The sequence below is a fragment of the Pyxicephalus adspersus genome, chromosome 8, assembly GCF_032062135.1.
Source record: "Pyxicephalus adspersus chromosome 8, UCB_Pads_2.0, whole genome shotgun sequence".
Taxonomy (NCBI): Eukaryota; Metazoa; Chordata; class Amphibia; order Anura; family Pyxicephalidae; genus Pyxicephalus; species Pyxicephalus adspersus.
In genome coordinates, this window is record NC_092865.1 from 16,109,792 (window position 1) to 16,134,815 (window position 25,024).

At 39.1% G+C, this 25,024-nt stretch overlaps 1 protein-coding gene across 1 annotated transcript in view; it reads right to left on the reverse strand.

Moving 5' to 3' along the window:
- Positions 1 to 9,005: 9,005 nt before the first annotated feature.
- Positions 9,006 to 25,024, reverse strand: part of TRABD2B (TraB domain containing 2B) — a 179,652-nt gene continuing 163,633 nt past the window's right edge. The window contains exon 7 of the mRNA XM_072419605.1: positions 9,006 to 13,577. Within this exon, the coding sequence (XP_072275706.1) occupies positions 13,367 to 13,577 (211 nt within the window). The 3' untranslated portion in view covers positions 9,006 to 13,366. The remainder of the gene's footprint in view (positions 13,578 to 25,024) is intronic.

The following is a 25,024-nucleotide window of genomic DNA, read 5'->3' on the forward strand; positions in this document are numbered from 1 at the left end:
GCTTTTATGTAAAGTGAAAATGGTAAATTTTGGTCTGCTTTAATGCACAGCACTGCGTAAGATGCTGGCGCTATATAAATATTAATAATAATAATAATAATAATAATATTAATAATAAGTATAACAATATCAGTCTTTTTATGATTCCAGTGTCCCTAAAAAAGGGACGATTGTAGAATAAAAGTTGTAGGAAACCCAAATGAATTGTTTTAGCCTCAAAATTTGTAGTTAAATCCTAATTATTTTTTCTTCCTAAACTTTTTTCTGGTTGTATATAAACAATTTACATTTTTGACATTATCAATCCCTAAAGAACATGGGGTGAGGAGCACATTGGCATTCCATCGTGAGTATCAGAGGAACTTTGTCTCAAACATAGCTATAATATATGAATGTATTGTTGGGTAATAGAAAAACTTTTTTATTTTGTTAACTATTTGGTAAAAAAAATCCAAATAAACTACAGATATTTTTATTGCAAATAAGGGATTTGGGAAGTTATTCCATGTGGGGTTTATTTAATAAAAGCTTATGTGGGTACCATTAAACATTCACTGAGCCTACTGCAGGTATGTACACCTCTACATTTTACCTGCAGCAGCCCCCCAACCCCTACAAAGTAATACCAGGAATCAAAAACTTTGAAGTTTTAGCTTTATATGCACTTTAATCTACAGAAATTTCCCCAACATGTTCACATCCCATTACAGTGTGTTTAAACCATAAAACATATGGCTACATTAGTTTTCTTTTTAATCTTTGTTTTTTTACCCAATCCTGCCAATAACAGTTTCAGTCTTTTCAAGGCCATGTGCAGTTCTCCACTGTACCTACAGGGGGAGTCATAGCATTCACACAGTCCATGGTGTTATTTACACAGTGGACTGATATGACCAGTACTTTATAGAGTGAGAGTTTTATTGCTTTCTGTTCAGCTCCCATGATTGACAAGGACTCTATATTTCTGCCAAGGCCAACAATGATTTTCTGTACTTGCTGAAAATCATTTTAGCCTGTAAAGGGAAAGCTAATGCACACAACATATCTAAGGACTTGTGATTGTAAAATACAACTTTTTATGTTATCTTCCCCATTTCTTATTATTCGTGTCAATGTATGGCCCTCTTTATGCAGTTTACACCAAAGGCCACCAGAGGGCAAACTATACAAATTAATTTCCAATATTCCTTTCTGCTAAATGTATTCAATGTAATGTTTGGGGGGAGTTTTGATGTAACTTTTATTAACAAAATATCTAATTTGTGTTAATGATCATCATCAAGGAACATAATAAAATAACTAGATTTAATAAAATCTATATTCCTTGTCTGAGATTTTTGTTGTGTAGTTTTGTCTCCGGTATATTTGGTGGTGTTATTTCCCTACATTGTGCACATTTGGTGGCAGAATCTTTTGATCAGAGGGCAATTTTGTGTCATAAAAGGACAAAATGTATGATAATGTCACATTGCCCATTTCTTCACATTAAATAGAGTGCTCCTACCCAGAGATTGCGTGATTCTGACTTATATTCTACACTCTCATCAGACATGGACGCTGCAGCCAAACTTCAGCTCCTTTTGCAACTTCCAAGACAAAAATATGTGAAATATCTTATTGAATATTTTGTATCAGTAAAATATAATTGTCCATTGTGTATTACTTACATGAAAGTGACTGTGACAACAAATTTATTGAATCTTGATTCATTTTTCTGTTTTTTTTTTATTGTTATGTATTGTTATATTTTCATTATTTTATAGCATTTATGTTTTTTATAATGTCTGGCTATGTTCAGTAACATCACAGGTCCACTTTGCTTTTCTTCTTACTATTAGGCTCACCGGACCCATCAATGGCCATGGTGGCTTTTCTCCAAACAGTCAACCACTGTATGGTTGTGATTCCGATTGTAAGCTCTTCGGGTCAGGAACCTCTCCTCCTCCTGTGTCATTGTCTGTATCTGTCTGTCATTTGCAACCCCTATTTAATGTACAGCACTGTGTAATATGTTGGTGTTATAAAAACACTGTTTATGAATAATATTAATAATAATTTTTTATTGTATCTCTCCAAGACTGGAGGACAGGTTATCATGGGAGAATCTGGATGATCAAACAAACCTGAAATGGATCTGTTCCTGCAGCAACACATGACCAACATGTGCTGCGGAAACACATGCAGCAACACAAAGCAGCAAAATGCCGCAGCAACACATAACATACCGCACCAACACATAACATACCGCAAGAACACACAATGTACCTCAGCAACACACAACATACCGCAGCAACAAATAAAGTGCTGCAGCAACACACAACCTACTGCAGCAAAACACAACATACCGCAGCAACACACAATGTACCACAGCAACAACACAACATATCGCAGCAACACACGACCTACTGCAGCAACATACTACAGTAACACCCAATGTGCCGCAGCAACACACAATATATGTAGCAACACACAACATGCCACAGCAAAACAACATATCGCAGCAACACACAATATTACCACAGCAACAAACAACATACTGCAGCAACATACAAAGTTTTGCAGCAACAAACAACATACTGCAGAAACACACAACATGCTGCAGCAACACACAATATTACCACAGCAACACACAACATACTGCAGCAACATACAAAGTTTTGCAACAACAAACAACATACTGCAGAAACACACAACGTGACGCATTAACACACAACATTTTTGTTCTCCCAGTTATATTCGGCAGCCCATGTAACACTGTAAAATACACTGCACCCCTGAGTGTGCATGAACCCTTTCTCTTTCAATAGACTCATCAGTCAGCCATCATCTTGACCTAGACAAAGTCACTGGAAGGAAGCTCAAGCACATCTTTGTAATAATAAATGGTCATTTAATGTTGATGGGTCAGTCATTTATATACACAATACAGAAATATATGTATTATATATATCTGTAATAAATTGTAATATTACGGAAAGATCCGGTTAATCAAGTCTGCTCATGCACAGTTACGGCCATGTCTCCTATTCATTACTGGATATATATTATTCACACCTTCCTTATACGATGGTATCATTTTGTTTGTTTGACAAGGTTCCCAAATTAAGAGTGGAAATTGCCGATTTTCGTCATTAACCGTTATTTTTTTAGGCTGCTTTTGCCTATATGAACAAATCGAAATGTTTTCCCCCCTTTATTAATGGACATTTGAGCTGTTTAATAATCCCCCTAGTTATTCTCAGTCTGTAAATATCTGGGATTAGGCACGCAGGTGAGATGGCAGTGCCAGCATTACAACATTACATCTTCTCCATACAACGAGGTTCTGTGTGCGCCTTCTGGCTGCAGTAACGAGGGGGGGATTTGGGTCATAAAATGTCAACTGTTTACTGGCACGGCCAAGTGTTACCCCAACAGCCTTGACATTTCAGAGCGTCCAAAGACAAGGTTATTAGACATGGTGGAAAATGAGCGGCTCTACAGCGATGGAAGGCATTAGGCTAACGCCAGCAGAGGAGCCCATCCAAGCATAATATCTCAGCGTCTTGTTAATAAGCACAAGGCATACCATTAGTAATGAAGCTGACGTCGTGAGTGCTAATGTTTCCCCAGACTTGTGTTTCGTGCTGAGATATTACCATCAGCACAGAAGGTACAAGCCTCCAGTAGCTCGTGAAGGGACGGCACAGCTGCAGACTGCAGGTTCTGTTCTCACCATACCCTCTGCTAAGAGACTGGGAGCCCTGTTGTGCCATCCAAGAAAAGCAAGAGTGCGGCCATGTTGTTTCCTGGGGAAGAAGGCCACCGCAGCTCGTCTTGTGGCTTTTAAAAGGCAGGCGTATCAATTAGGCTAGGTACACACGTGAAGGGGTTCTCGTCCGATAATCAGCTCGGAGCTGATATCGGATGAGAACCTGGCGTGTGTACAGCGCTCATTGTAGATTGAACAACAGCCCTGGCGGATCTACAGACGACGAACAATCAGAGAGAGAGAGAGAGAGCAGAGGAGAGAGAGAGAGAGAGAGAGAGAGCATAAGAGAGAGAGAGAGAGAGAGAGAGAGAGAGAGAGAGAGAGAGAGAGAGAGAGAGAGAGAGAGAGAGAGAGAGAGAGAGAGAGAGAGAGAGAGCATAATAAGTACAGTATACTCGAAAATAAACCATGGTACTTATTTGAGTACAGGAAACATGGAGCACAGAATGCAGCCATCACTGCTAACTCATAAATTGAGGTGGCCAACCTTTAAAGCTCAAAAAAAGTCTCACAATTGGTCTCACAAATCACTAGAAGAGCTCTTTTGTGATCATTGCCAGTGACAGATGAAGGAACACTGTACACACAGCAGTATTCAGTTCACTGGAGGGGGAAGGAAAAAGAATGAGCAAGGCGCAGTCCAATGAGCCTTTAATGCGGGGTGCCGCTCATACGTTATAATTAGTGGTTAATCTATGGGTTATAATATTTGATGAACAACTAGATTGTACGCTCATCGGGGCTGGGTCCTCTCTTCCTGTATCACTGTCTGTATTTGTCTGCCATTTGCAACCCCTATTTAATGTACAGCACTGCGTAATATGTTGGCGCTATATATAGGGGCTACTCTACGCATGTACGATTTTTGCCAGCGATGAAGGGTTATGATCATTTCTAGTGACAGTGATTGAACATGCTAAGATCAGCAATGGCAGTAAGAGAAAATTGTATTTAAAGGTATTTCTTTGTAAAAACATAAATTATAACACGTGGGGTTTAGGACTTTATACAAACAAAAAACTGCGGCTTCAGTTGAGCTTGAATTTTGCATCAAAAACAATAAACTGATATGTGTATGTAGTGTAACACCCAGACTATAGACCCAGCCTATATGAAAGTGGCAACTATGCTCTCAGTTCGAAAGTGGTGCAGCATTGTCGCCACCATAACCCAGGAAGCTGCATTAGGTGCACTTTACTGGCAGGATCAACAGGTTTTTTTGGAAAAAATAAGGAAAAGTTTATGAAGAGGGGGCATACAGTATCCAAAAGCTAACAAATTTGAGCAATTGGGCTTTTATAACAACTCATCTCAGTGAACTGAGCCACTATCAGTACTACAACATTGCAAAGGTTAAATGCTTGCTTATGTTTATGTGGGGATGTAAATAGCAAAATGACTTACCTTATTTCTCACCCCTAAGGGCTCCTCCAATTGATTGCTTTTTGCAGCCTCCTCTATGGGTTGCTCCTTGCTGTGGTCACAGACACTGATGTCATCCTTGACAATGCTGGAGCAAACATCTTGCAATATAAGTGGATGCCAAGGACCTGCAACCTGAATGTTGGATGGAAACAAAGCTGCACTGACCACCAGGAGAGCGAGGACTAAGGAGTAAGTAAGCCTCTTCTTTTTACCCCCCCAGCTGACATAAATGAGCACCCAACCAGTACAGGGGCAGTCACATGCCAAGGGAATCTTTTGGCAGATTTTGAAGTTTTGGGCTGTGTTTTTCTAAAATTGTCCTGATTTAAAGTTACTGTCCCTCTTTTCTTCTCAAGTGTCCCTCCTTTTGGTCTGAAGCCTATAACAAAATTTATCCTAAAAGTATTAAACATTTGACCCTGAACCTTAAAAGATTCCATTTGTTATTTTGGAAATGCATAATAAAGGAAAATAATAATGAAAAAATACAAATGTGGGGATAATGTATCGATAATTCTTATCTTCTGCCCAAAGCAGGGCGTAGCAGTGATATGTCTTTTCTCCGAAGTTTCCCCATACTTTGTGCCCATTTTACACATCTAAGAACATTGAGGTTGTATTTTTCTCTAGGGTTCTCTTTTACGGTCACTCTGAGTTTCCCCACCAGAGGGCGCTGTGTGGCTTTGCTATTCCCCTGCAGGTATTATGACTTCCATATGGCCGGTGGTGCAGCGCTCTCCATTGGACTTGTTTTTCTACTTGGACAATAAAAGTTCCTAATAGCCTATAAAAGAAGCGATGGCTTACAGGATTTAAAGCTATTGAGATGTTCTTAGCACCTCACACACGATAAAAAAGATGCAGAATTACCATTTCACAGACATTCTGGGCGACAGATGCATCTGTTTGTCATTTAATAAGGTGAATGGGGAGCACCGTCGTTCCTGACAATAATTTTAGAAACGGAATGAGGAGAGAAAAATAGGATACTTGTGTCCAATGTCATCTACAAGGCTACAGTTCATTGCTAATGAGACATCTGCTGGGTATGATGCAGAGTGACCTTAAAGTATATGTGAACCTTTCCCTAATGGTCACTTAAATATGCTATTAAAGGGTTAAATATATTTGTATTTGTTGATTCTGCAATTACTCTTATCTCATACAAATATTTCAGGTGGTGAGTTTGGACTAGAGAACAACCTTCCCTGTGTTGTAGTAGAAGAGAAGAGGAGGGGTTCTTTACAGTATTGGGAATAATTATTTTTAAAACTCGATCTAGTGGCGAATTCGGCTGATCTCGCTTACCGAAATTGTAAGTGTGAACGGCCGCTGTAAATTCACCAAACAAGATCGAATTTAAAAAAAAAAAAATTAAAAAAAAAAAAAGATTGCAGGCTGTGCTGATCAGTGAATGCAGTGCCGGCTGCATTCATTGGTCAGCTCAGTGTGTGATCCCCGGTACTAGAGGTTAAATGGGGACCAGTCTCCCCATTCAAAACTTCTAGTGCTCTCTAATTGGCTGGAGAAAGTTTTGAATGGGGAGACTTATCCCCATTTAACCTCTAGTGCCAGGGATTGTAATGGTTTCCTAGATCTTCCGATGGTTTCGCAAAATCCGTTCGACTAATTTTTCTGGACCCATCGGAAGTTCGAGGAAATTTTTGCAAGAATGCAGAGAGGCATTCTCGATCATCCCCATGGGTGCTATTTGTGGTTAAGAAAGGGTACGGGGCCCTAGTGCGATGGCACACTTTGAACCTCTCTATCTGCTCCTGGTTCTGTAATCTGAACACATTTTCTTCCAAGGGTGACAACCCTGTTACTTCAGTGATTAGTACAATGAATGAACGTTGTCACCAATGAAAATAATGAAAGGAAAACTTACAAAATAAAGAATATGCTCTGTTCTATATATTTCAAACTGCAAGTTTTTTGCTTCTGAAGATACTTTCACAAACCCATGCACAGCTTCAAAAACTTCCCTGGCACTGGTAGTTGCATGCCCCTAGTGGTGGGAGCCATGACTTTGCTGTGACATCACTAACTGATATTGGGGTGTCAACCCTGACTATCATTTCAGAAGTACTTTGTCAGTGTTGTCACCATTTTAAAGGAGACAAGCATTTCTGGCAGGATAAGTATGTTTGTGTTCCTTTACATATCACTCACACGTTCTCTGTGAGTGGGTGCATTGCTTTTGCCTTTACATACATAAAAAAGACACCTGTGGCTTTAGTCCATCACACTGATCTGGAACAGATGAGTACTTTGGTCTTTCTCTGAACTTCCTGATTAGCAGACTTGTTTCCAGTCAATGACTAAAGAAGTAGTGAAGGCAGGGAGTCAGCAGGATAGCCAGGTACCTAGCATTTCCAGAATGAGTTCATCAATGTGACCCTGGTGCTGCACAATTGTATAGTGCCAAGCAGTGTTGCTGCCATATGAGTGACTCCATTCAACAAACCACTCAAGGATATCTGGTTGGGCAGCCTTCAGTATTAAAAAAAGGCTGATAGTACACAAGGCAGTGCTGGTTATCTAAAGGAGATTAAAACCCAAGGCAGAGACAACCAACAATGCTCGAACTAATTCACTTGTGTGTGTAAATGTCAGCTTGAGTTATTGAATTCAGTTAACCGCAGAAATAAATGATGGAAGGAAAACATGAAAATCAACCTAAAGCACATAATATTTGTATGTAATATTCAATATTTACCTGACTTTAAAAAAAGGAAAATATGCACATGTATGTAAGTATTCATTTATGAGAGATCAACAAGTAAAACCCCCCAAAAGTTTTGCGTTTAACATTACACTTTAATAAATATGTGTACTGTGGAAGATGTACCTAAAAAAGCCAGGCAGAGGGCAAAGGACCAGTCACCAATATTGCCTGTGTTTCCCTGTAGCTGATCCTTTCTATGTTACCAACTCATCAGGGCTTATTCTGCACCATGTCTCTGTGAAGGTGCCCATCATGTTAGCAGAAGGGCTTTGCCCCAATAATGACTGGTGATCTGATGATTGGTGGTGGGTGTAACATTCAATAGACAGGAAACCACCGAAAGCACCTGGATAATGAACCAGAAGGAGCAGGGACAATCTTGCACTACAACTTTCCCTCCAGTAGGGGGAACAATGAGCAGCACAGCAGTGACATCACCAAATCTCATTCCAAATTCCATGAGACCAGGAGTCCAAGCAGCAGCACCTTTGATGATCACACACTTCAGATATACAGATATTATTCTCAATGTGCAGGATTGTCTAGTAAGAAGTGTACTGGTTTTTAAAGAGAATTTAGGGAGGTAAAAGGTTGTTTTTCAGGGTGATGTTGAAACCCAAACAGGTCCCCATATTGGGATTTTCCCCTTACCCTCTTCTCTTAACCTTTTCTTACTTCTTGGTGTGCTTTGTGTATTTCTCCCAGATCTGTGCAGTATACCAGCATGAAACGTTACCCTGTGAAGAAGCTTCCTATAATAAAGACCAGGTCAGTGCTGCTCTTTCTTTTTGTGCGAGATGACTGGTCTGGTATCTGCCCCCTGTAGTCTTCTGCAGGATGCCTGTAGTAGGTGGAGTTGTAAGGCCCCTCCCACAGCTCTGCTCCCTGCCCATGCTATATGCAGGACAATGCTGTTGTCACTGCATAGACATTTAATGCACAAAATGTGGATTTGTCATGTTTGGGAATATTGAAGAATATATTCTAATGAAATTGGAGTTTATATTTATTATACTTCAACAGTTTAAAATATTTCCTGGGAATCTTATATATTAAAAACACTGCAATTTTAAAAAAGACGCAGCAAAGAAACAGTTCGATCAGACAATAATCTGTTTATTTATACACATAGATATCTTAAGTCTTTGTATAAAACAACATTAATTTTGGATGTGTTTCCGTTTGATAAACTTGTGCAATAAAGTCATATAAAATTTTAATTTAGGTATTTAAGGCACTACTATAGAATTGTTATTGTACACAAAAAAAACAACAAGAATAAATACATTTTTTTCTGTATGAACACAAAGTAATGTACATAGCCCCATAGCACTATGGGAAATAATGATCCTTCTAGAAAAAGAAGATGTTAAGACAATATATATGAGATTGCATTGTGAAATAAACGTAACCTTCCAGCACTGATAAAGGCCTGAAAATCATCGTAATTGTAATAGAAAACTATACATTGAATCTATACATTGTAATTCTTCCTGGGTTAGACATTTAGAAGCATTGCTCTGACACTGCACAAGCCACCTACATGAGAAAATGTCAGGTTATGTTTTTAATGTAATGTGTGAAAAACAACTTGTTATTTTAAAAAAGGAAAAATAAGTAATACATTTATGAACACCACTTCACTAAATTGTTAGTTCCTGCCAGTGTTGTATTTGGAGCTGCCACCATATGGTGGCGCTAAGGTCATGTCCCACCACCGGTTCTCCTGCCAATACCTCTTCAGTGGCAGATTTAATGAGCTGCAACCAACACCTTCCATATTCAAGAGTTGCTTCTTGCAAGGTTTCTCAGTAGGGAAACCTTGGTCCTGTAACAATGAGGGTCAAACCATCCTATTGCCTTCATCAGTGAAAGAGCAACACCATTGAAGAAGTTAAGTAGTTTCCTAGAGGTCTTTTTGCTGGCGAAATGTTACCAGGTATGGAATCGCCACCACGGCATGACCCTTAGGCTGCAAAGCTTTTTCATAAATGAATGCAGTACCCCCTCTACATTTGGCAGATTATATTATTCTTTACGTGTATGAGTCACCAATTAAAAAAGTGTTGAGATAAACTAAATTCAGATATCTAATCACCTCCTGGGGATGTTTTGTATATTCTTCTGCAGGTTAGATGTTTGGAGTGAAAACAGGTCCATGCTTTGGAACACTGGTTACCAACCTTTAAATTTTCCGGCTCCAGACTTCGCATGTGCGGGGAGCCGGATGTCACTCACAGAGGAAGATACTTCCTCCAGAGTGACGTCATGATACCGGAACCCACCCACTCTGCCATCGCAGATCTGAGCCTGTTATGGGAGAGTGGCCGGATTGTGTCCAGGGAGCCTGCGATCTGTACGGGGACATGGTCCGTGGTTCTGGCTGGTGCGCCCCCAGTGGGTTCCTTCTCCTGATCCCGCTGGAGAGCTAGTTCTTGAAAGGTTCTTCTGCTGAAGAACCTTAATCCCTTAAAATTGGGGGTCAAAACATCATACTGCCTCAGTGAGAGAGTAACAGTAACAGTAATATGGTGTTGTAGAGGTCCTTTCGTTGGTGAATTGTTGTCAGTGTTGGTATCACCATTAAAGCATCACCCAAAGACTCAAATAAATAAACCGAAATAAATAAATGCTCTGCCTTCTCTGCATAAATCATTTCCTATTATTCCTTTCTGTGTATGGGTCACCACTCAACAAATGAATTCAGTTATTTAATAACCTCCAGGAGATCTTCTGTATTTTCCAAATTCTCCTGTAGATTGGATGTTTGGAGTAAAAAGGTCCATGCTTTAGAAGGCCAACTTGCCATACTAATGTTGACTTTCCAGCGTGCATGAGTCAGTAATATGCCAACTGCACCATGGTAGCTTTCGATGTATATAATATATTGCCACAAATTGGTACCACTTGCCATAGGATGTTGAGGACATTTCTCCAAATGCTGTGCAGCATATAGATCATTAACCAAAAAGGCCCATTAAACTGTAATCCAGTTGTTATAAATGTATTTTGATAACAAAAGAAGGTGGAAAGTCCCACTTAAGATCTATTTAGGCCCCTGACACACACTCCTACTTCATTACTTATAACATCAGGGATACTTTTATGAGAATTTAGATCATTTCATGTTAAATGTCATTCAATACCGGCAACAAGTTGTAAAGCGTTTGCATGGCTCCAATAGTGCCAATGAAGATATAATCAAATCTATTGAAATAATATCAGTGAACATTGCAGAGGAAAATAAAAGCAACACATTTGGACTGAAAGCTGCAGAGCCTGGGAGAACTAAATGGCTAAAATGGAATAAATATATAACATCAATTCCCTTAGAAAATGTTGACACTGAAGTTAATAGCTTTTACTGTATTATTTAAAAAACCAACACTTATTTCTTTCTTCCTTTTATCAAACAGCAGACTGTAACATTTGTTCTCTATTTCCTTTTTGGCTATATTCAGTTTATCTGGAATATATGAAAATCACTCAAGCAAAACACTTTGGATGCAGAAAAAGAACTTCCTGTTTGAGCTGACAACACAAAGCCATTGCAGGACTGAAACCCAAATAGTGATATCAGCCCTGCCCAGATATCCTTGGTTGGATTGCTCATCACATTCCATTATGTTATGGAGATGACTTCTTCTGCGCAGGGGTAACAACACTGGTTAGTGTTTGGGGACAGAAAAGGCACTGTCTTGCCAGCTAGGTTCCTTGCAAGATTAGCAGGTAATATTTCTACAAATGTAGATACACTGCATATGTTTTCTCTTATTGTGCCAAGCAGAGGTGTAGTTGGGCAGGCACGGGTGGGAACGTGCTCTCACTTTTTTCAGGAATGGGCATTCCTTTTTTGCAAAGAATTCTTTGGTAGTCCGCAGCTCTGGCCGGTCCACCCCCCTGCAGGGTCAGGAGAAGGACCCCTTTGGGGGGGTGCACCAGCCAGAGCCCTGTACCATATCTCCCGTTGGGAATTCCAGGCTCAGGGTGGTGGGCAGGTTGTCTCTCTAAACACAACCACAATGGGAGAGTGAGTGGGTTCTGGTATCATGACGTCACCCTTTGAGTGACACATAGGCTGGGGTGTAGTGGGGCGGGCACATCATGAATAGTACCTTGCCCCCTCTTCTCCTCCCTGTATGGTGTAATGAAGGGTGATGCTACAGTTGGGCTATGGACACAACAAGCACAATTCTTTACTCTTAATTACCATCTTGATGCTCAGATTTTGTTCCAAACCAAAAGGAGAACTTCCAGTAGGTGATCATAAAAGTAGGCTGCTACACTGTACAATGGGGTCACTTTCATATATCCCAATTCTTCCTGATTTTCATGGACTCTGTCTCTCTTTCCTTGTGAGTTTTTTCCCCCTTTTGGTGGATATATATATATATACATAAAAACTGAATGTTTGTCTATTACAAAGTGTTAATTTTCCCTAAACATTTTATTCTGCCTCTAGATTTGCTATTTTGAAAAGCGAATATATAGAAAAATTTGTTGTAAAAAAGCAATTGTTGATTTACCAATCATTTTTTGCATATTATTTTTTATGGTCCACAAAATTGGGGAGTGACAGGGGTTCATCATTTACCTACATCAGCCTTTCTCAACCTTTTTTTACATGGGGAACCTTTGAAATAACTTTCAGGGAACGCCTTGTACAATTACTATGTCCACAGCTCACAGTACATTGGAGTGGTGGTCGGCAAAAAGAACACATTGCTGGCCAGTGGGAAGATAACCAAAAAGATTTATGGTGCCACTTAAACTAACCTGAAGTAAAAAACTGCTCAAGGAACCCCTAGCAACCTCTGGAGGATCCCTGGCAGAGAAACACCGATCTACAAATTTTAGACTAAAAAGTGTCCCTCCTCCCTAGTTCCAACACTTTAATAATTTTACACTCACATTCTGTTGCTTTTGACATCTTGGTCTGTAATATGTGATATCATAGTGCCAACATAAAAGACTCTCATATGCCTTTTGAATGACACCTATCAATATAGTTGCAGCACTGAAGAAGCACCTGTTCCACCTTCATCTGTTGAAAGGAAAGGCATGCTGAAAATTTGTTGGAAAGTAAAAGCAATATTGAAAAAACAGGAGGTGTCTAGGCTCTGGATTTGCTTAACTCCACCCCTGAGTAACGGGTTTCTGTAAAAGAGAACAATGAATGACTTCTGTTTTATTCTTCAGACCTCCACAACTAGTCTCCATTATATGGATAAACTGCAGTCCTTTAAATACTGGTTTGGTATGCAAAGTGGTGCTTTTTACTGTGTATTGATGAGTGTCTGATGCTAGAAGCAACTCTTTTTCCTCTTCTTTCCTGCACATTACTATTGAAGCTGTCATGAATTGTACTAGAGTTCCATTGTCCTCCATTTGCTAAATAATCCAAAGTCAAAGGCAGGATTATCTAAAGGTAAAAGTGGTGGCTTGATCCGGAGCAGGCGGTGTCAGGATATAGTCCTCAAATATGTGACGATACATAGAGTTAATGAGGCAAATAAGGCCACAAAAAGTGTAGAGATGTATTTGGTGGCTGCACTGCTTTGTACGCTTGATATCTCCACGTACATGTCATCCTGTCCATCCTGAAGCCACAGCAAGGAATCCGGGGTTTCCTCTCCTTCGATGTCTCTTGTACTGGATGGCATTGTGGTTGTACTGAAAGAAAAAAAGATATTTGTCACGACATGGCCAGGGAATCTATGTACATAGAAAAATGTCAATAAATAAATGCAATGCATCTTTCATATAAAACTGTGCACTGGACATTTACCAAGCTTTGGACTTTTGACACCACTGAGACATTGTGTTCCAAGAATGTTGCAATTTGCCACACGGATTTATTTGTAAATGACAGAAACATTAACAGAAACATCAATTACACTTACAAATAACACTAACAACATTTTAAACAACAAGAATATTGCTATAGGGTTGACAATTTTGGCAACTCAGACCATGCAATTTGGAATTCAATTCTTTTTCCTGCAGGTGTCTCTCATTCCGGTCTTATGTATATGTCATAAGAATGTAATATTAAATTACCAAGACTTCTATACTACACTAAAGAATTCTTCTTTTCATTAAAAGGTAAAGCAGAGCTTACAAAAAACTCTTTTTTGGTGTATTAACCTTCTTGTATGGCATAACTGGGCAGGTGTGTCCATTACCGGCACTCTAAAACCTGTCCATCTTTCACATTTTAGAAAGTTGGTAGGTATGAATAACCTAACGGTTTGGTATTACTATTTGGTAAGGAAGCTCCAAAACCAGCACATGTATATATATATATATATATATATATATATATATATATATATATATATATATATATATATATATATATATATATATATATATATATATATATATCTTCAAAAATGAATTGATGAAGCTACCCAAATGTTGGTCTTACCAATGGTGTTTAACTGGGCATGGTACCCAAGGCAGAGCATCAGAACACCAACCAGGCAAGCATTGGCAATTTACACAACCTCACAGAGGTCCAAAAAAGAACCACCTGTCATAGGCCCAATATGACCATATAAAACTTTCCGAATCAGAGACCTGACACACAGTAGCACAGCACGATACTAGTAAACACAAGGAAATAAAGACAGCTATTGGTAAAACTCAATGTCCTGCTAGCTACAATTATTATATTACATAATGTTTTTGTCCTCCAGGTTTGTATGATTTAATTAACAAAGGCAATTCTTCTGCTCCTTGAGCTAATAACCCTAATAATGATGATGGATTATTGAAGAATATGCAAGAGCTTATTACAGAAAAGAACTTGATAATACAAATATCATGCTTTGTGTCTGGAATCCAAGGATAAGCACACACTCCTAGCTTGAATAAAAAATAATACATAAATGGAATATTTTTGTTTTAAAGTGAAGGAAACGAGAGAACATTTTTACATAGATTGTGTGGACAATTGTTTGGTAAAGTTGCATAGAAATTACAAGTTGGTTTGCAGAAGAATGTGAAACATTGGAATTTTTCAATTGGTCGTCATTATACGGTCAATGGGTTCTCAGTGCTGTTGCTAAGTACAATTCAAGGCCATGTTTGGTGCCGGAAAACAGTAGTGAGTTTCCAGACCACTTGCCTTCCATGTATCATCTGTGCATAAGAAGATATGCCAACCACTCAGGTTGGGTGCTGAAACACAAAAACCATGGATGCCAATTCAGCTTTTTGTATTCTGGCAAATCAACTGGGAATGAAAGGTATTTATTGCACTTTAGGTTGCTGCAAGTATTTGTGATTATTCTAAAGGCATCAAGGGTCACCACTTTTATCTATCCCTTGCATTATCCTTATCCTGACACTTAGGGCCTATTGTGATTACCCATACTCTAGAACATGGATCTGTGCTTCCTCTAATATTCCTCCTACTTCCTAAATTTTCCTGCATTGGTTATCACAGTCATCAGGGGGGTAATTCAAACATGAGGAAGCAATTCCCTGTCTCTACCAAGATGGTCAACTCCACACTGGAACCAAATGTAGAAAAAAGCATGGTACGCCAGTAATACAGAAAAGATCAGCTACTTGAAGACCACAAGCAATACTGGTGTCAGATTCTTGGTCTGCTATCTGCCGTTTTTGGGCACAGCTTTCAAATTATGGACCTCTTTAATGATTAGCCTTATTTGCTTGCCTTCCTAACCCTTTGCATTTCCAATTTTCATATAGAGACCCTTCCTTCTACCTGATATTCCTTACACTATCCTGCCTCTTTTTCTACACACCTCTATGACAGGCACATCCGTGGGCCGATACTGTGCCATTTCTGGGACAGGTGGTGACAGCCAACAAAGCGCTACGCTCAGAGCTGCAGGCCTAGCTGTCAGAGCTATTTGCTCACAGGTTGATAATGCTGTTATCTAGTGAGAAGCCTGTACTGCATTGCAAACAGACAAGCAAGACTATCTTATCTGGCTCTTGGTGGAGATGTGTGAGAAAGAATGTTATATTCTACAGAATGAAACTGTTCTTACTCTGCTGGAAGAGAGACAAGTGTACAATGCACTCAACTCAGAAAATGTTCTATAATGTAGGATTTAAATATTTAGGTCATCATTTATTTTTTTCAGAATGATCTTAAATGTGATTAAGGTTGGATAAGAGGAGCAACTGTTCAGTCCTGGACCCACAATCCAGAGCCAACTCAACTCAACCTGTTCTAATTCAGATAGGAAACTTGCACAATTCCTGGTACATCCAGCCCTGTGAACCCAAAAACAGGTTCAGTGTGCATTGGATCATGGTCATTTGGCTTTCGGATCTCTGCACTGCATGAATTTGTTGCAGGAATGGTTGTTTGTAATGCAGAGGATTTCATATTTGAACATGTTGAGAGTAAGAAAGAATGGGGATTAGTTCTAGCCATCAATTTGTAGGCTAGGTTAGTGATAGGCTTACAACAAGGCTTAGGTCAAATGATATGGTCAAAGGTAGGCCTTAAGTAAGGGGAAATGGGCTAGTGGAAGGTATGTTAAGGGTTCTTTTAGGGGTTACATTAGGTGTTAGGGTGGGATGAGTGTTAAGGGCTTGTTTTTTGGGGTTGTGTATTGGATGGTATCAACTTTATACTAAACTAGTAAAAGTTACACTTGCGCAGAACACTTAATACAAGCAGATGTCTTTTCCTGCCATCTCATGTATATTTCATCACATTATCTGAACACAGTTTATATTTAATTCCCAACACCTGTGCAGAGGATGGATGTTACAATGTTTAATTGCCCTGAATGCTACCTATGTTCATTACTCATCTGACCTGCAGATAATAATGCTGTATATGGGCCTCCGAGTGGGTACTGCAATGCAAGGGGAAAAAAGATTCCTACTGAATGATTACCAGCCTTTGAATTATTGAACTCATTCCATTCTTGGTTCCAACATCTGGTTCTTAAGGGGCCCATGAATAGAGGTTTATATCTTTCAAGCACAGCACTGCATTTCAATCAATCTCCTAATCTTCGCCAGATATACTTTGAATTACTTTCCTATGAGATATACTTTCCAATGAAATAGGAATTGATTATATAGGTTTTGCTTTCAATGAAGGAAGAATGTTGAGAATACAATGCAAAGAAATGTTTTTTGTCGATATAAATATATACAAGTGTTCCTCATAACTCATAAATGTGCGTGGCGGCACATTGCCAAAGAACAAACAGGTTCAAAGTAGCAAGAGATATACAACTGCATACAAAGCTAAGTGTTCAACAGCACGACAAGTAGCAGATGTACCCATCAAAGAGCCTACACAAACTATACAACTGTCAGGACATATATTACTCATATAGACAAATAAAAAACGAAAAACAGAAACAAAGACAAATCAACGGTAATGAGAAACATCTTATTTCTCATTTTACTGAAATGTATAGAATTTGCATTCTAAACAATGTCTTCTTTATGCATCTGACAATTACAATGCCTTTCCTTCCAGTAAGCTTACTAGGAGCCTAATGCATCAAACTGTCAATACTAAAAACAGTAATATTTTACCGAATGTAATAATCAAATTAAAATCTTTTTTCCTAATGGAGGAAAAAAATGTAAATCCTTTGTGTCAAAGCGTTAACACATCAACAGTAAGAAGCTGTTTTTCAGTACTGGTATCTTGGTCCAAATATTTGTGTGTTGGAAGCATTAAGGCCAAGGATTGATGTGACTCTTCTATGTTATGCGAAATGCGGCAGAATTTATCAGCATTATAAACATAAAAACAATACATACCACAAGTAAGAGCCTTCACAGTCTGTATTGTCTTGTAGACAATAGGTTCATAACTTTCCCATTGTCATTTGGTTTTAGTTCAAACAAGGACAGCAATAAGGTTAATTTGAGCAACAGTAAAATTTGCACCCGCAGGTAAAGTGGAAAATTGAAAACAGCATACATACTGTACTCTGTCACTACCAATAACACATAAGGTTTTATTTTTTTTAATTCCTGCATAACATAGTCGTAGTAATTGTTCATCCTGCTAACACATCGTTATTATTCTGATTTCTTTAACAGGTAAAAAATGCCTTTCATTCACAAGTGAACTTGCAAAGCAGAGTCACCCCATGGTCAGAGTAATCTTTGATAGGCATTTTAAATGAACTTTGAAATGACAACCAAAATAAAAATGTAAGCAGTTACAACTTTTTTAGAAATAAAATAAAAAAACACTTTAAACCATACACAGAACAGCTGACCACTATAAGCACTCAATAGTTTGTCCCAACCCGGCTGACTACTAGCTTTGCTGGACAGCTTGGCCTGGTAAAAATGGAAAAATAATGGATCTAACAGAAGGATCAACAGGTAATAAAACAACAATATGAGGGGAATCCTTAACACTAAAATTGTTTTGTTAATGCAAGCATATGCCATTATTTTGTGGAAAAGATACACAAACCTAGCCATTGCTAAGGCATTCTCTGCATGAAAATGTCATAGGCATAATTTTGTTTTTAATATATGAGGTCTCTCTCAACCCCTTACCCAATGGCTGGTACATGTGGACTGGTTGCAAGTAACTAAAGTGGTATCAATGCTGGTGGGGTGATGTCACAAACCTGGGAATTAGGAGATGTGCTTCAGAGTACTGACAATATTTCTGAAGCTTGAGAAGAGTTGATGGCAATTCAAAGAAATCACAAATTAAACAATGGCACCAGCGGGATCAAGAGGTTACCATAAAGCACACAAAATACCCTGGCCTTCCACTTTAATGAAATTATCGGGTAATGTATGGCATATATTGACTTCCCCTAAGAGAAGATTGTATTCATCCTCCTGAGAGCATGAGCGGAAAACTGGTGCATGCACAGGAGGGGTAATCAGATTGGGGAAGGACATAGATGGTAAATGGTAAGAGTAAAGCAGATCTACAGTCACCAGTAATAGGCGAAGAGGAACCAGCAATGGGTGTTAGAGAAGGATTTGCAGCAGGTTAAGTAGCAAGAGCATGAAAGAGTAAAGGTGCGTACACACTTCCAATTTTTATCGTTCCAATCGAACGACGAACGATCGATTGGGCAAAAAATCGTTCGTAAAAAAGTAACCAACGACGCCGACGAACGAGGAAAGTCGTTGTAAACGAACGACCGGACCGGCGGATCGGATTGGACGACGATCGTTGAACATCGTTCGTGTGTACGGTCGTTCGTTGATCGTCCATGAGCTGAGCATGCGTAATGAACGAAAGTTCGTTCACTTTCCTGTCGTGCACATAGTTCCTCTATCGCTCAAACGATCGTATCTATTGTGTGTACAATATCTACGAACGATCGTGTCGTTATCTCTATGTGCAGGATCGGTGCTATACGATCGTTCGTAGATATCGTGCAGGATCGTTCGTCGTTCGTTTTCCAACGATAATAATTGGAAGTGTGTACGTAGCTTTAGGATCATTCTTTAAGTGACGACTTTATTGTGGCCCAGACTATATTAATCATGTGACCAATTGCTGCTGACCCCCTTCTTGACCTTTTTAACATGGGGAAACCCTTAAAATAACTTTCAAGTCATGGGTAACCCCTGCTATAATTTCTATATCTACAGCTCATGGAATATAACTGTGTGGTGGTCAGTAGGAAGAATGGCTCCTACATTCCTGGCCATTGGGAAGAAACCCATAAGGCTATTGGAAAGATAGCCAAAAAGCTCACTGGTGTCAGTTTGAGAGGGAAATATTGCTCATTGCTTAAGGAACCTTTAGCAACCTCTGGAGGAGCCCTGGTTGAGAAACAGTGTTCTAGATGGATAACTGGACCTTGGACACCTTCCAACTACCCACCTGGAAAAACATGCTGCCAGTAAACCTTCTATTTCTTAGGGTTTCTCTTTAAAAAATAGTCAAATAAAGTTGTTCACAATAACTAAAAGCCATATGTTTTACTGCACAGTAATATAAAAATACAGTGGAAGCATGCCATTATTGTGAATGGAACAATCTCCTATTAAGACATTATAATTCCGAATCTAGTATTTACAAGTCTTTCGTAAGAATAGTTCATTTGTGTCGTATATTGTTCTGGGCAACACATTTATTAGGAACCATTTAAACATTATTAGTGGAGCAATGTATATAAAACTTAACAGGGCACGTCTTGCTAGTTACTGGAAATTCTATCAAGAATCACATTTAAAATATATTGGGGCTTGGGCCAGGTATCAGTTACCTTTCATTTCTGCTCTTGCCACCAAACGCCCTGTGTATAAATTTTCTCACCAAACCTTTCTATTTATTCACATTCACTGGAAAATAACTTTGCTAGAGACAGGGTGGTCCATCATTATGATGTGCCTAAATATACCACTGAAGACATTATCAGTCATCCAATAGTAATACAATATAAATACAAGCTGGGCACTTGTTTGATCCTAACAACAGGAAAAGATTACTAAGGGCCCACACACATGTTTTGTGATGCATGGTAAAGCATAAATTAGTGCAAAGTTTTCAACCTAGGTTCCTCCAGAAGTTTGATACGGGTTCCTTGAGCATTAAGCAATCTGTGCTTATCAGGTTAGTATAACTGACTCCAATATACTGTGACCTTTGGATATAATAATTATAGAAGGGGTTCCTTGAAGACCTAAAAGTTAATTCAAGTATTCCCCCATGCTAGAAAGGTCGAATAAACACTGCATTAGTGCAACACACATTAATTCACAATATGCACATCATCGCACCATTCATTTTAATCATTGCCGCAATGTGCTAAGGCAACACAGCTCCAACATACCCAAACCCACAATTACTTGGTTTGGGTAACCCTGGCTTGTGATGCACTGCACTGCAAAAATGGCACATGTCCATTTGTTTGGACTTTTTAGTGTGTTGCTAGCTTATTTCTTTGAATAGATTGTTTTAATGTTTTGAACTTAAAAGATAAAAAAAGGTAAAGAATGTGCATTTTTGCAATGCACCACAAATGTGAAAAAATCTAAACCTCTGTTGGAGACTACCGGCACCTGTTCTGACTTCAACCATCCAAATATGTGCCAGGTAAAGATTAGCCTAGGTTCCTTAACCCTGATACATACAACAATCTCTGCCAATATGCTAAATTGACCCATCCCATTGCCCTTCCAATCTGTAATTAATCAGTAAGAAGACCCAAAACATTGCACACACTTGTATATTTTGCTTTCCAATTGTTATCCTGATATCCCAAATATAATTGATCATTTGTTCACAAGACACAACAATTTGACTTTGGAATGAGATTTACCACCACGTCCAATTGCTTTAAAACCAGTTGATTGGATTTCACTTTGCCTTCACTTCAGATATAATCATTCCATTGGAAATTCATCAGATGCATAAAATTCACAGCCTTTAGGCTCTAAAGTTGTCCCATCACCATCCCTTAGTTTGCCATTTCAATATTCTTCCTCTGAATTTAGACTTTTCATTTGATGCTGAGATATTTTGGCAACATAAAAAACTACTGGAATTCCACTGTAAACCACAAGTTAGGTACCATTTGGAGAGCAGGGTGTCTCTTTATATCTCGAGCCAGAGGCCTCACACATTGTCTGGCACACCACTGATTTAAAGAACGTTGCTGCCACACTTTACTGTTTTAAGTTCAAAGCTTGTGACTGCTGAAAGGGAATATTCCTGCAAGCTGTAGTTGCATTAAACTTAATTTTAAAAAGCCAATGAGCAATTTACCTGCAAAGAAATAACATCTTATGGTTTGTCAGGAACACCTACCATGGGATAAATATGTGTGTAGCTATAGCTGATCTCTTTCTAAAATAAGTCTACTGTTTTACCTGCCAAACTGCTTATGAATTATGATCCAGGCACAACCGCAAGCAGTGCAGCTCCGGAACCTTTCTGTAGACCACACAAAAACTGAGCAATACAGTCTGGTCTGAGACCATCAGCCTGGACAATGAAACACCATTCTATTCGGTTTTCCAGATTCTGGTAGGCAGCATTGCTTTATACTCATTATTGCTCTCTAATCAATTCCTAGTGTTAGTGTGTAGGGGATTAAAGAAATCCATTGTCGAAACAAACTTAAAGATACAGATACTTATGGTGGCCGTCTGTGCTTCCAGCTTCCATTTCCTGTGAAGCAGAGAGCATGCTCTTTATGTACAAAGTTCCCAGTACCAATAATAGAAATCCTTATTGTTAGATGAATAGAATGATCATTGAGCGATACCTTGATGCTTGTATTCCACAATGTGAATGTGCGGGGTCACAGTAGAATCATGGGACCGACCAAAGGAGAAGGGCCCACCAGCATACTTTCCTAACACAGTGACATTTTATCTAAGGCTGCAGAAGCAGGTGGCAAAAAAATAACAACATATTTTTTGGGCATGTGACTGAAGGTTTTTTTGGGCCGCCTTATATGTTGTCAAATGCTTTCTACTATACCACAGATCCAGCATTCTCCAAATATTTTTTTTAAGCTGGATGGGAAGAAGCTGTAGGTGGGTGTAAGCCCCTGTATTGTGACCAAACTTTATAGTAACCACTATAAAGTGCTTACTGAAAAGTACTGGGTGGTGTGCCCGGCAAAAAAGGGCTGGGGAGAACACAGATTTATCTCTATTGTTCCATATAAAATTTTCTGAAACAAATAAAAAATTTTATAAGGAGATAATACAGATTTACTGCACTTTCCACATAAGAACATAAAAGTCTGTTTTCAGAAAATAATCTGTTGAATGAGAAGAATTATCAATATTATTACACAGTATTTATATAGCGCCATCATATTACGCAGCACTGTACAAAATCCATAGTCATGTCACTAGCTGTCCCTCAAAGGAGCTCACAATTTAATGCCCCTAACTCAGTCATATGTACAATGTACAATGACAATTTTGGGGCCAATTAACCTAACTGCATGTTTTTGGGATGTAGGAGGAAACTGTAGTACCCGGAGGAAACCCACGCAGACATGGGGAGAACCTGAGTGCGAATCACTGAGCCACCGTGCTGCCCAAGAATCCTGGGAGATGTGTATATCATGCAAGGAAAATGTCAGCATAAAAAACAAAAGAAAAATGAAAAAATGTTTTTAGGTTGATGTGACTGGGGATCCAGTTAGCAAGGAGGCCAGCTGTGCAAGATAAATGGTAGGTGAAAATAAAAAGCACTCGGAGATGAGTCCTTACCATGACCATACATGTAAAATATCCCCATCCCATGGAATGTACCTTTAATTAAGGTTTCAGGTTCTTACAAACATTTTCATGAATACTTTATGTTAAAACTTAGTGACAGCTCGTTTCCTGTGAGGTGCAGCAATAGCAGGCTTGTTTACCGATTTGGCCGAGTAATGGATAGTCAATCTTCTAAGGTGGCCCAAGCCTTGAATAGCCCAGAAGCCATGGGAGTAATAACCTCAACGCTAAATCGGGCCTAGCCACGCCTGCCTGGTAGTATTTGTGTTGCTGACCAGACACAACAGCCTTGCAGTAGCACAGAATAACATTTAAGTGGTATGTCAGGAGCCAGGCCCAGGAATGAAGGAATTTACCACGCCAAAAAATAGGACGAGGTACAGCGCTTTATGTCTTGTGCATTCACATCCATATACCCATTTTATTCCCTGTTTATTTTGTACGGCTGCCTGTTTTAGGTCAAATTTATGGTGCTGGGCTTAGCTTTCTATTCCTGGCAGATGGCTTCAACTCCGTTTTTCCGTAGTAAAGATTTAGAGTTGCGTTGTTACTAATAAAGACATAGTAAAAATCGCTCCTAGCACCTTATAATAAGTAAATCATCTTAATGTATGTGCTTTAACCTTTTGGGCTGAAAGACACTCGGGCCTCAATAGCTGCTAGCTGGTTAACCCTCATTGTACCATGAGAACCACTGTACCGTGTTGGTAGAGGGCCACATAGCTAAAAATTAAAGAGCTGCTTGTGACCAGCTTGTCAAATGTCAATGTCAAATGGTGGTAAGCCCAGCTAGTAATTATCCTGGATGAAAGATTCAATAAATCTACCCCTTGACAGGAACTAGGTTTGGAAAAGATGGGAAAGGGCAAGATCTTGTCAAGTCTAGATTGTATTGTAAGCTCTTCGGGGCAGGGTCCCTCTCCTCTTGTGTCACTGTCTGTATTCGTCTGTCATTTGCAACCCATATTTATGTACAGCGCTGCATAATATGTTGGCGCTATAGGAATCCTTTATAATAATAATAATAATAAAGTCTATATACCATTGGATAGATTTTTCCCACCTCTTGTCCCAAGTGCACAACAGAATGAAATTTCCCTAAAGTTAGAGGAAATCCCATCTTCTCAGATATCATCGGAACTGCAAGGTCTCCCTCTACATCCCTTAAGGTGGCAACCATGAATTGTCTTTCTGTTCCCACATTAACCAAATAAAAAGGGAAAGTAATGGTTAGGTTTTGCACAAAGTGGGGAAAAGTTATTACCACTATTGATCTCCTTTTCTTGTCCGGTTAAAGGTTGACATGGGATAGTTACAGACAATCTATGGTTGCCACCATGAAGGCTCTAAAGAGGAAACCATGCAGAAGGAATCTCTGTTTAATACCAGCAGAGATTTCCTCTAACATTTGGGAGATTACATTCTGTTGCACATTGACATGGGATCTCACCCTTGCCCACGCTTTCTAAGTCTAGTTCTTGCCAATGATCATTTTTATAGAACATTCCATGCAGAATAAGTACTAGGATTGCTAGCAGGTGACTTTGTCTTATATACTGTCTACCACCAAATGATGGTTTAAGACTATCAGTATTTTATGTAACAGGTTGACGAACAGGTATTAGGAACATGGGCATATCACTGAAACCACCAGCTGATGGGTTGAGCCAATCAATATTTTATGTTTTAGCTAGACAAAACAATCAAATGGTGTTAGGAGCATCTATACATTCTTTATCCTGAATGACAGAACTCAAAGATACTTCATCTACAAACATTCATGAACCAAGAACACGGATTATCCTGGCTCTACTGAAATTACTCACATTCTCTGCATCCATACAGGAGCAGGCTATATAAATTGGGTTATAAAAAATAGTTTTATATCGGTCTGGAGTGTTGGAGCATTGCTACATTTAGAAGAAAAA